The sequence below is a fragment of the Coffea arabica genome, chromosome 5e, assembly GCF_036785885.1.
Source record: "Coffea arabica cultivar ET-39 chromosome 5e, Coffea Arabica ET-39 HiFi, whole genome shotgun sequence".
Taxonomy (NCBI): Eukaryota; Viridiplantae; Streptophyta; class Magnoliopsida; order Gentianales; family Rubiaceae; genus Coffea; species Coffea arabica.
The window spans coordinates 43,657,644-43,671,187 of record NC_092318.1 but is presented as its reverse complement, the minus strand read 5'-3'; the positions used below and the strand labels follow the sequence as shown (position 1 = coordinate 43,671,187).

The 13,544-nt window shown below is 38.1% G+C and overlaps 1 protein-coding gene across 5 annotated transcripts; it reads left to right on the top strand.

The window, feature by feature from the left end:
- The first annotated feature begins 4,586 nt into the window (after positions 1-4,586).
- LOC113688273 (disease resistance protein RFL1) lies at positions 4,587-10,121 on the top strand. 5 transcript variants are annotated; one of them, XM_072048725.1, is made up of 5 exons: positions 4,587-4,738; positions 4,932-4,998; positions 5,211-5,300; positions 5,489-5,544; positions 6,355-10,121. In XM_072048725.1, exon 5 carries the CDS (start codon positions 6,355-6,357, stop codon positions 8,455-8,457), a length of 2,103 nt encoding a protein of 700 aa, XP_071904826.1. In that variant the 5' UTR covers positions 4,587-4,738; positions 4,932-4,998; positions 5,211-5,300; positions 5,489-5,544; the 3' UTR covers positions 8,458-10,121. The 5 variants fall into 5 exon arrangements, with proteins under 5 accessions (XP_071904826.1, XP_027061852.1, XP_027061853.1 ...); XM_027206051.2 differs by having other exon boundaries at positions 5,186-5,300; XM_027206052.2 differs by lacking the exon at positions 5,211-5,300.
- The last annotated feature ends 3,423 nt before the right edge of the window (positions 10,122-13,544 follow it).

Below are 13,544 nucleotides of genomic sequence, written 5' to 3'. Positions count from 1 at the left end.
AAATACGGTTGTCTTTTTATCCAGCTTTTAACATTTATTATATTTGTTATATTATTTGCTATACAATCGTATTATATTGTTACTACTTTGGAAAAAAGTTAGTGTACATAGATAACGTATAGCACATATATTAAATACAACAACATACAAAATGTGATGGTACATCGTATATTGAATACCACAACCGGACAAAACTTGCCAAAATTATACCCATCCATGTCCCGCTTTTGTTATACATCCCTTTACGCGGAAGTGAAGACTTTTGAGAATAGATGCTAGAGCCAAAGGAGTTAGTCGACAATAGGCGGGCCATTGTTTCATTTTGCACATCTTTTCCCTCTGCATGAACCGATTCGAATCCTTAGTCGCGAAGGAATTCATTCATTTTTGGACAAATTACTTTTTATCCCTTTTATAATTTAGTATTTTTTTTTACATAATTCTTTTATAATTTCAAAAGTTATATAGAATTCCCTTATAATTTGAATTAAAGTATCAAAATGACGGAAATGATTACTCGTAACGAAACTTTAAAAAATGTTGAAATTATACTTATTTAAAAATTAAAGTGTCAAAGTGCCTACTTTTTGCACCTAATTCGGACTCTGCACACCACAACAAAGTTAGTTTGAGCCTAATCCAGGTTTTGTTTGTTCAGATCTCAAGTAGTTTTAGATCCCTTTCGGATTCAAGGGACGCGTCTGGGCTGCATTTTAAATCAATATTGAAAAAAAAAATTTAGATGGCTATGATTAGCATTACTTACCTACTTCCTAAGAGCATTTATAGTCATCTCAACGAATGGAGCATTTTTTTGGGTAAAGAAAAGCCAAAGATTGGTATTGATGGAACAGAGCTAGGTAAGTCCAAATTTCAGACAATATGACCCTCAGGAACTATTTGATTCTTGTTCCACTAACTTCTGTTGAAACTTGAAGAAAATAGCTACATGAAAATGAGATTCTCATTGTGGATCTGTTCACACGAGGGAGGTTATATAGAATTCAGGAATCACATTACGAAATCAAAGCAGGCAGCACAGTCTAGTGCCTGGCAAGTGGTAAAGCACTCTCTGCTTTCGCAACAGAGACGTGTTATCAACAAAATCTTTAATGCCTATTGTTGTAATTAGAGAAAGAAACAAGTAGAAGTACCACATCAAAATTTATCAATGCCTGATCTAATTCAGAAGAAGAGTAAAGCCGCATCCTATTGTCACAAACAAAATCTACAAGTCTGTTAAAATAAATCTCCAATTTCCTTGCAGCCAGAAAAAAATTTCTCATTTCTTCTAATGCCCCTTCAACTTGTCGAAATGATCCTCCTCCCGAAGAAAACACCCCCGTCCACCAGCAATATTAAACAACAATACGACAAGCGATAATTATAAATTAAAAGAAAAAAATGCCGTGACTTTTAAGCTGGTTTTTGTAAGTGGTTTCCACGTATAATGATTGCTAGTGAGTGGACTCCGTTGCTCCTTGGAAAAGTAGATTCTTATTCCTTTTGTGTTGGTTGGCATCAACTCAAAATCAGAGGAATAAGCAAAATTTGTCCACCTACATGTTTCAGTAATGCTAAAATTTTCAACATCAGGCTCAAGAGAGAGTCACAGACATGCACCTATATTTTTGTCAAAATAACAAAAAGCAAAAAGCAAAATAGTTATGCACATGTATCTATGTAATAGTTGAACGGTTGAACCTGGGATTTACAAGGAAAGTTGGACGTGAGGATATTAACTGTCAAGTTTTGAGTCTTGATTAAAGTAGCAACTGCATTATAAAAAGAAAAAGGAAAAAAATTAGAATCATACTTTTCCAATAACTTGGCATAAAATAGGTAAGGAAACCTTGACTATTAATGGATACCTTACAAATATTAGTATTTTTTTTTTAATTCAAAGGAAGACACTAAATCCCATAAAGAGGAAGAAGGCAGGAGAGAAAGGGGAGCCTGAGAAGATTTTCAATCTAATCTTTAACTGATCATTACTTGACTAATGTTTCTACCGGTTAAACTAGTTTCAGGGACACAAATACTAGTGTTTACTTTGCAAAATAATCACCCACAAGATGCCAATTATTTCACTCTAATTTTACGTAACAATTTTAAAGATAGCGATGAGGGCAACAAGAATTGGAGCTGCACGGAGAGGGGGCAAGAGAGAAGAAAAGAGGGGGCATTTTTGCCCCCCAACTTTAAATGGAGTGAGGGATGGGGAAGGAAACCTCGCACTCCATCCTATCAATAATTTAAATGATATATATATATATATATATATATATATATATATATATATATATATATATATATATGAAGAAATGAATTTACGAAGATCAAAATAATTTTTAAATTGTGTTTCAAGTTGAATTTTTGGTTAAAAATTCAGAAGAATGTTTAGTAAATTTAGGCTCTGTTTGGATTGTAAATTATTTGAGATATTTTTACTGTAGCATTTGTTGTGATGTGATGTATGTGAGATAAAAAGGTAATTGGAAAGATAAAAATGTGTGTTGGAAATTGTAATGATGATGTAAACAAATAAATTTTGGCTAATAATTCTCTATCCGAACAAACCCGATCATGCATATTATACATATATAAATAAAGTCAAATAAAAATAGAAGTGGCCCCCCACGGGCCACGGAGCACTTGCAGGGGTAGACACGGGGAAGACTCCCCACTTCAAGCATCCCCGCATGCAGCTTCATGGACTTTCCTCCCGACAATGTCGTCGTCGGCAACGTCAAAGGCGAAGTCTTTGCCCTTTCGGTGGTGGCCCTCTAGGCCTCTACTAATAGTGGAGAGGGTGGAATGATAAAAAGTGAGTTAGGTTTATTTCCGAAATTCTTACTTTCTGTAAGAAAATGTAAGAAAGAACAAATTCCTGTGTCAGTGGGTGTCTGGGGTCTCTTTAGATCTTAGCAGCGGGGCACCCCTGTGGGGATTGTTAGTTCCCACATCGGTATTAGGGGGGGTTGGGGTTTGGGTTATAAGTCCCCAGCAGCCTTCAAAAGTTGCCGGCTTTTGGAGGTACTGTTGGGAGTTAGGTTTATTTCCGAAATTCTTACTTTCTGTAAGAAAATGTAAAAAAGAATGATAAAAAGTGAAAAGCAAATCATCTGCAAATATCTCCACAGCTGCTTCTGAGTAACCACTTTTGATTAAAATAATTTGTGGACGTCTAATAATGGTTTAATGGAGGATCAAGGAATTATAAGTAATTAAAAGATTCTGAGTTTAAAACTTTTTCTTAAAAAAAGAAAAAAAAGGAGTAGGTTTAATTTAAACTATCCATTTAATGTTGATGTATACACAGAAAAAAATCTAACTTAAAGAAAATACTCGATAATTTCACTTCAATAGTTTGACAGGAACAATTGCACTGAAGAAAAAAAAGCCTATCCTGCAACTGTTATGCACTTTCCAGGAGCAATTACATTAGCATCCATCCTGCCTTTAAAAGTTACTCAGAACCTACCGAAAACAAACTGTGAAACAACTATGCACTTCAACAGCTCCTTCTCAGAAATTCTGGCTGCAATTGATATGCAGTTTACTTCCCCTTTTTCAAGGGTCAGAAATTCTTCCCTTTAGTCATCAAAGTCCTTGCCGCACCATTTCCTGGAAATGTCCCCTACTTCCTGGAAATGTCCCCTACTTCCTTAAGGAGCTTTCATTAAGGGTCCATTTGTTTCGGGTGAAAATGTTTTCCAGGAAAATATTTTCCTAATTTCCCGTGTTTGGTTGCACAAAAGTTACTGAAAGCATTTTCCTATATAAAATATTTTCACTCATCTTATGGAAAACAACTTCCCTTCCAAATTTACTGAAGTTGTTTTCCGAAATGCATGCATCCCGCCTGTAGTATGTTCCAAACTTACTGAAAACATCTTGTAATATGTTCTTTTTCTTTTTTTTTTTTTAGTGTAAACAGAAGGAAACAGAAGGACTCGAATCCAAGACCTCTTCCTTACACTCCCTCTTCCGTACCACCCAACCCTCCCCCTAGTATATTCAAAATTAAAAAAAAAAAACATCATCCTGCTCATCCTATGCTAGTAATTAATTATGTATAATAGGGACATTCTTTTTTAGAGAAACTTTCAGTAGTGAGAGTGCAAGATATATGTCACAATAAGCATTGCATGTGATTGATATTTGACACTAAATGGCCAGCAATTTGTTTATTGCTTAAGGAGATATTTTTTATTCATATATACATTTCTCCATGATTTTTTAAAGTTAAACAATGAGATAAATTTTCTTATTTTGCATGGGAAGAAGTATGTAGTTATAATGTGTAGAAAGTAAATATAGAGATAAAAGTGAAAATATTTCAAAAGTTAAACAAACACCAGAAAAATGAAGTAAGAAAATATTTTCAATAAGCTAATCAAACACCTAAAAATGATGAAAGGGAAATAATTTTCATGGAAAATTACTTCCACGGAAAATATTTTCCCAAGAAAAACATTTTACTTCCAACCAAACAGACCCTAAGTCTTCAAAATGGCAGTATGGTATGAACTGGGAAGGAAGACCTTGACTTAGATGTTGTAATGCTCAAGTCTTTAAATCACACGTGGTCTCCTATTAGTTCAACTTTTATCATTGATTCCTCAAAATTCAACAATCATACTCGTACAAAATTAAAAGAAAAACATAAAAAAGTACATACCTTTGGCAGTATCAAGATTTTCAGCCTCCTCAAGCTTGCTTGTAAAAATTTCAGGTACAGTGAGATCATATCCATCACAATTTTGTAATTGTCGGAGTTGTTTCTTATCTCATCAAGTACATAATTGCTTTACTTGGCACAGAAATCTTAGTTCAATTGTTGGAGTCTTAATTCGATATTTTTGGAGTTGCTTCTTAGCAGTGAAAACTAACGAAAATATAATACACACTTTTGCATCTATTGCCAGGGTCTTGTGGTTCTCATCGTCTCCAAGATAACCTGGCCTGAGAATTTTGCTTGTCCAAGATTTCAAGGTAAATGATATCATGCATAATGGATCTTAAATAGCTTTACGAAGCACAAAAATCATACATCAGTTCCTTTTCTTTCGACATGGATTGCTCTCTTCATGCTTTTTACATTTTTGGCGTTGTTGGGCAAATTCTTATCAACTTTTGGAGAAGATAAAATGTGAACCATAATGGTTTGATCCACTCCCAGATCCGGCTAATTCTATTGAATCTAGATCCTTTCCTCAACACGCAACAATCATAAGACATAATCTTGGCAGAGTCTCAAGGTTTTCAGCTTCCTCAAGTTTTCTAGTCAGTTTCAGGTATAATGAGATCATATCCATCTGAATTTAGTAACTTTTGGAGTTCTTCTGAATTTAGTTATAATAGCTTTGTTTGGCATCAACATCTTGATTCAATTATAATTCATTCATCAAAACTCAACGATTATAGTTCTTGTAGTAGCGAAAGCGAGATTAAAATATAATACAAATTTTTTGTCTTTTGGCAGAGTCCAGGGATTCTCAACTTCTTCAAATCTTCAAGATAACTTGTTCTAATTTCAAGGTACAATGATAACTTGTTTTTTTGAAAAATATCACTTTTGATCTTGAATCTGTAAATTTTTGTAGTTGTTTCTCATTTCATCATGTTTATAGTTAGATTTGTGAGGCCCAAATATCTTGGTCACTTGTTCTTCTCTCAACGCACAAGGTGCTCTGTTCAAGCTTTTTACATAATTGACATTTCTTACCTAACTAATACTAACCAAACTAGACCCGGGCACAGGATGGATCAATAGGAGTAAATTGATATTCAAATCCGTCGGCTCTGTTAAGTGTGGAAACATATACGGATCTTGGCCATAATCTTATAACTTAGTAGTTTTTACGTAAAATCTTAAATTTTTATAAAAGTTTTCTTACATCAAATGCATATCAATTTTTTTGTTATGAAAAAAAGATGCATATCAGTTTCATTTACTAAAATGCTTAATTGAATCAGCATAATAGGACAACTTCATGTTTATACGGTCTTCTTTCTACCAAATTAGTGCTTCAAAAATCAAGTTTTTCTTCTTTAGTGCTTCAAAAATCAAGTTTTTATTCTAAGTTTTTCAAAATCAATCTTCAGAATTTTTGTCATTTCTCCAAATATTGAATGAACTATTCAGTCAGAAGAATTCGAGATTAGCTAATAGCTGAACAATTATTGAATTGAGTGAAAAACATTTTCTTTTTCTGGTTATTAATCTTTACTAAACTATGTGTTGACTAAGTTCCGTTGGCAACTTTTGATGTTTCTCTTCAATTTTAATTTTCGGATTTGCTTCAATTTGCTTTATGCACCTAAGCTTGATATATATTTAAATTCTAGATGCTACCATTTTGGGGAAAAGCTCTGGCAGAAAAGACGGGGGAAAAGGTGATAGAAAAGACGGTGGAGTTCGCATTAGAAAATTGCACGGGAAGGAGTCACATGGACAACGTGCAATCGCTAAAAAGGAATTGGCAAGAATTGAGTTGCAAAGCATTTGACGTAGAACAAGAAGTCAATAGGGAAGAAATGTCAGGTAAAAAGAAAAGGAAAAGTGAAGTTGACAATTGGTTGAAGGACGTTAAAAAGTTAAGTCCTGAAATTGATGCATTGGAAACAAGAGGATCATCTTGGAGGCTTCCACTAAAGGAGGATCCTGTAGGAAAGCTGCAATTTCAGGTGAAAGACCTTGTTGATCAGAGCCGTCGTTTCGATGGGCTTGTGCTCGATACTTGTGACAACATCGGGGAGCCATGCCTGCCAACCAAATTGTTTGGAGTAAAGTTCGATGAAGCTTTGAAGAGAATTTGGCCATGCTTGGTGGCCGATGATATATCAAGCATTGGGATTTATGGTATGGGTGGAGTTGGTAAGACCACACTGGCGAGGCACATTGAGTACCATCTTTTAGAAAAGAACAATTATCGGGTGCTTTGGGTTACAGTATCTCAAGACTTCAGTGTCACCAGCTTGCAGGATAAGATTGCCAATGTCTTGGGCATTAATCTATCCAGTAGGGACGAGGAAGACACCAGGGCAAGAATATTGCGTGACATATTCAGGAAAATGCTGAAATTAATAGTACTCATATTGGATGATGTTTGGGAAGAATTTTGTTTAGACAGGGTAGGGATTCCACTTCATCCAAACAAGTGCAGATTGATTTTGACTACTCGCTCACTGCAAGTGTGCAACAGGATACAATGTCAAAGAAAGTTTGATTTGCAAACTCTGGACACAGGCGAAGCTTGGGATTTGTTCAAGTATAAACTTGGTAGCGAGCCCTTGCTTCAAGGAGATTTGGAAAGTATTGCCAAGTCCATTGTGGAAGAGTGTGATGGTTTGCCTCTTGGCATTATCACAGTGGCTGGAAGCATGAGAGGTGTGACCGACATTTGTGAGTGGAGAAATGCATTGGAACAATTGAAAACATGTTCAATAGGGTATCATGAGATGGAACGAGATGTGTTTCGCATCCTGGAATGGAGTTTCAATCGCCTGAATAAATGTGAAAAGAATTGCTTCTTGTATTGCTGTCTTTATCCGGAAGATAGTGATATAAGCAGAGAGAAACTAATAGACCTCTTTATTTGGGCAGAGCTGATGCCAAAACGGGACTCAAGACCAAAAGAATTTGATGAAGGTCACACAATATTAAACAAACTGATAAAAGTTTGCTTGCTAGAAGAAACTAAAGATTTCGGAAGGGGTGACTGTGTGAAGATGCATGATTTGGTCAGAGATATGGCATTAAGAATCACGAAAGGAAAATCCAACCTACAGATGAACGGGGATGTACCACAGTTCTTGGTGAAAAGCATAGGAAAGGGAAATTCTAAAGTAACACTGGAACAAGGAGAGTGGACAGAAGATCTCCATGCAGTCTCCTTTCATTCATTTTCAGCTCCACACCCAGAAATAAAAGTTCCGCCAGCCTGGTCACCAAATTGTCTTAAGCTCTCAACCTTGCTTCTTTCTGATGTTTCCATAGAAGAAATCCCAGATTCATTCTTTCGGCACATGTGTGGACTTAAAGTTTTGAATCTATCTCGGTGCGGAGGTATAATAGAGCTACCTGATTCTGTTTCAGACTTGGTGAATCTCACTGCCCTGATTTTGAGGGGTTGTCGGGACCTCCGATCTGTGCCACCACTGGGAAAGCTCAAGCAATTGAGGGATTTGGACCTATCCTACACTAAGATTGAGGATTTACCTGAAGGTTGGAAGTCACTGGTCAACCTCGAAAGGCTTAACTTGGACGAGTATGGGGCTTTAAGCCAAAAGATAATACCAAAAGGGACATTTTCCCAATTTCACCGTCTTCAACTGTTATTATTGCCATCCAATGGTAGGGTACAAGTTAATGATCCAGAAGTGTTGAACCAATTAGAAAGTTTTGGAGGATGTTTGTCTTTTATGGACTTCTATAAAATCACTCGGTGACCAAAATACTATTATACTGTTTATATCAATGACATCTTAACTGAGGAACCGAGTTTTGTTGATGGTGGAATTAATCGGTTCCTGGTGCAAGATCTGCATTTCCATCAGTGTAAGCTTGGTAGAGGATCGAACTATCTGCCAGATGATATGAAATCTCTGATAATCGAGGATTGTGAGGGCATGGGCATTAGGTGCTTGTCAGATGTTTTTAAGAATTTTATAAATTTAAGCCACTTATCTAGATTGGATATTATGGATTCGGTTGGAATAGAGTTCCTCTGGCAATTGTCTTCTGCTTTTCCACGTGATCAGCCGGAAGACTCGTCTTTTAGTCCACTCCGTGGTCTCGAAGAGTTACGCCTCTGGAGTTTGCCAAATCTGGTTGGTCTATTTTACGGAGAATCAGAACCATCATATTTGTTTCCAGCTGGCACATTTTCTTCCCTTAAAGAGTTGTGGGTTTTTGACTGTGACAACATGAAGCAGCTATTCACAGTACAGTTGCTGCAGAACCTTCAAAATCTTGAAACATTAAGAGTTGAAGATTGTGAAGGACTGGAGGAGATAGAAGCAGATGGCAATGGAGTAGGACGAGGAGGAGGAGAAGGCACCCAATTGACTTCAAGTGAAGGAGCCACCGCCACTGTCATCCTTCCGAAATTAAGGCGGTTGTGTCTGGATAACCTGCCACAACTGAAGAACATTTGCAAGGCAACCATGATCTGCGAATCAATTGAGGAGATTACAATGTTAGATTGTCCAAATTTAAAGAGGCTGCCTTCGTTTCTTTCCACCATCGACGGACCACCATATTTGCTTTCAGCTGGCACCTTTTCTTCCCTCAAAAAATTGAGCATTTCTGGATATCATAACATGAAGCAGCTATTCACGGTGCAGTTGCTGCAGATCCTTCAAAATCTTGGAAAATTAGCAGTTAAAGATTGTGAAGGACTGGAGGAGATAGCAGCAGATGGCAATGGAGTAGGACAAGGAGGAGGAGAAGGCACCCAATTGACTTCAAGTGAAGGAGCCACTGCCACTGTCATCCTTCCGAAATTGAGGTGGTTGCGTCTGGATAACCTGCCACAACTGAAGAACGTTTGCAAGGCAACCATGATCTGCGATTCAATTGAGGAGATTGAAATGTTAGATTGTCCAAAGGTAAAGAGGTTGCCTTTGTTTCTTTCCACCATCGACGGACAACCATCTCTTCCCAGCACTCTTCGTAAAATCAAGGGAAATAAAGCATGGTGGGAATCGTTGGAGTGGGACAATTCTAGTGCCAAAAATGCCCTTGACCCATATTTTACCACAGAGTGATGAGATATTTGAAGATCACCTGTTTGATCAAAATCCTGACTGGTTCTCATGTACGTGTTTTCTCCCCTTCGTTAAATGTTACCAACTGTCGCCACCCTTTGAGGTTTTTTTCCCCCAAAATGATCTGCTTCTCCACTAGCATAGAATTTGCTATTGTGTAGGAATCGATATTAATACTTTCCATGTTGAGCTTTGTAGGTTTTTTTTTTTTAAACTCTCTTGAGGTGCAAAACTGCTAACACCTTTTGAGTTGTTCTGATGGAAAAATTGTTTTAAGTACATTAGTTTCTCTTTCTTTCTTATTTATTTTTGGGTTCGACGTCGTTATAAATTTCTTTATGTCATTTTCTTTCTTTATTTTAAGCTATTGCATGTTCTCTGTCTTTCTCCTATTTCTAGTGAGGCTCAAGTTTTCTTCTGCTGACTACCTTCCCTATAATGTTGAACTACGAACTGCGCCATTTCTTATATTCATGACAGGTGCCGAACCTGTGCAATAATAATAAATAATAAAACCTAAATACCACCTAAACCAGTCATTAATCAATTCGAGTACTGGAGCAGGGACTCTAGGTGTGCAATGGGTTACTTGATTCACCCTGTTCCCGAAGAGTTTGCTTGATCCGATATACCTGAATTAATTATTTAACTGAAATCACTAACTAGTAGACAGTGGTAAGCAGGGTCGTCTCCTCAGGGACTAGCAAGATATTTTGCTTCTTTTCAAATCAAGATGAATGGGGGTTTTGGGATTAAATGCCAACTAAACAAATTAAATGCAGAAAATAATCAATTAAAAGAAATAATTAAGAGAAACATCTAGCCAAGGGTACACTTCAGAAATGGTTCATGCAACTGATCATTGATTCAAAGGTAATTCCACATTTATTAATAGATTGGTTATAATTGTCTCGCACGCGCTAAACGACCAACCCTTCCTTAATTTATCGATAGCTAAGGTACGACCGTTAGCTATTTCTCTAACCCAAAAACAACCCTAGGTACGACCGTAGGGTTTAATTTTTAGATTGCATTAATAATTAGAAAGACCCAATCCTAATTAACAAACACGCTACGAGGGTTTGTTTAAACTAGATCGTATATTCCCCTGACATAAACCCAATTATACCAGTTGCTACTAAGACAGGGATAACGAACAATTACGGATTCAATTACCCCTATTTAGCAAAATAGCCTATATGAATAATTAATTATTGCGCACTAACCAATCATGCACGAGGCTATAGCAATTAAAATCAGGGAACATATGAATATCAATTAATGAAGAAAATAATTAAAAACGGTTTAGATCTCACAGTAATTGCCGAACCAAATCGTCAGTTGTCCCCTTGACTAGAATTAGGGGTTTAGTTCCCCATTAGTGGAAAGTAGGCCGCGCGTGGAGAATTGGGAAAGGTTTGCAATTCGATTCTCCCGCTTCGGTCCATCACAGGAGGAAAAACACGAGATTGTTTCTGCTCCCCAATTCAATTCACACAAGGTAGGACAACCAAAAGCAAAGTTCAAAAATGGCTCATTCCTAGGTGCCCTATCATTTTAATGCATTAAACTCATTTAAATGCAGTCTCGACATGCATAACCGAGCAAGTTCTAGGATGACAAACCATGTGCAATAACCACTCAAGCAAACGAAAGATTAGGCCCAAAAATCGCACAAGTGGTCAAAATGATGTTAAATTCAGCATATTCATCAATCAATTCCGTATTAAGGGAAGCAGAGCACCCCATGGCATGAACTTACTATTTATACTCATATCTCAATCGCATTCATCACCGTTTAACTACTAAAATCAGAAAAATGCACACCCAACAACTAAAAACACGACTCAAAGCGTAGTGAACCCTCCCCCACATCTAAACCTTACATTGCTCCCAATGTAAACAAAGAAAGAGCAAAACAGAGGTAGCAGGGCAACGAAACTTCCCTTAAAACGGAGGAGGGCAGAAATACATCATGGCTGTGGAGGGAAAGGCGGTCGAAAGTCCACGTGATGAAGATATTGCGCTATATTCTGGGCCATCTCGCCCATTTGACGCTCCATCCGATCCATACGAGTGTCCATGTGCTGCATCTGGAACCGGAGGGCTGCAAGCTGGCTATCGACGGAGGAAGATGGTGGAGATGCCGAAGCGGATGGTCCGGGGGCATCCGTGGAAGGACCACCAGCCTCCAGGGCAGTGGATTTGGAAGCGCTGCGCTTTGGAGGAACGGAGATTGGCCCCGGTGGAGCAAACTAAAAAACGCCATTCACCTGTCGCACAAGACCCATTTTCTCCAAACAAACCAAATCAAGGGGTTCCATAGCACAAGCACGATGCAAGTTATGATTATTTAATTCCAAAACCCCAAGATTAACAGCCAACTGAGTGATAAATGAGCCTAAGATTAATGGCTTATTTTTCTTACTTAGCACAGTCCGGAGGTGGAGGGCAAACCAGCTACCCAAATTGACCCTAATCCGAGTGACCATGCACCAAACGAAAAAGAACTCGGGTTTGGTCAGAGTACCCGAGCTATCCTTCCTACCTGAGAAACTATAGGCCATGAATCTATGTAAATAACGGTAGGCGGCACTCTTAAGATAAGACGCCTTAGACTGACTGGGGTCATAGATGTGGCGGTCAACCGACAAATCTCTCCAATAATCAATGTAATGAGAGAAAAATGGCTCCGAGTACTCACACACACTGTGCATATACTCCTCACTCTGGGAGTAGGGAATATCAATAAACCCAAGAGCCAAATTAAACTCAGTGATAGACTGGTTGAACTCTCTACCCATCAATCGAAATCTCACTACCCCAAGAGTGGTAACGGGGAATTCATCAGGAATATTAAATTCAAAAGTAGCATAGAATTCCCATGTGAGTTCAATAAAAGCAGGTAGATTGATAGAAGCATAGCGGGTCCAGCCTACATTAGTCAAGTGCTGCGTGACCTCATCCCTCAGGTTTAGCATATCAAGTGTAGGACCATGGATATATTTACAAGGAATTATCTTCCTTGTGCAAGCCGAGGCATACCGCTCATTGTCGGCAGCCCGGGTAAAGGTTAAATCGCTGCCGAAATGGGCCGGAGAGGAGATATGCACCTCCCTATTCCGTCCAAGGCGAGTACGGGGCCCTCCTGGCCCAGTCGAGGGGCAGGTCCCCCTAAGGGGACCGTAGGTTGAGGGGTGGAAGTGGAAGGTTTGCTCTTGCCCTTATTTTTTGGTTTAGTCATTTGAATGCAGAGGGCAGGGTGGAGGCAAGGAAATGGTGTTCCAAAGAAGTCACAAGTGGCCCCAAAGTAAATGATTCTCAGTCACAACTCCCCACTCGCAATCACGTGCAAAAGCAGGCAATGAACTCACCCAAAAATAAATTAAGCCTATGAACAGCAAAATTCTCCCAAATACTACCAATTTGACCCAAAAAGTAATTAATCAAATAAACAGAGCAAAACCCCCTCAAAAACGAAATAATCAGGCAACCGAAGTGAAAACCTCCCCCTGATAACCCCGGTTGAACACAAAATATACCTAATAAGCAACAATCAACTACAGATACGGCACAGGACCCAAATCAAGCACAAAATATCTGTCCTCAATTAGCAACTAAAAAGAATCTGGCCTCAGCTACGAAAATAAAATCTGTCATCAGCTAATAAAAGCTAGTAATCTGGCCTCAGCTACTTAGTGACAAAAAATTAAAGAAAGAAATCACCATGGGGGATAACCGGTAGTTGCTATGGGTGGAAGAGAAAA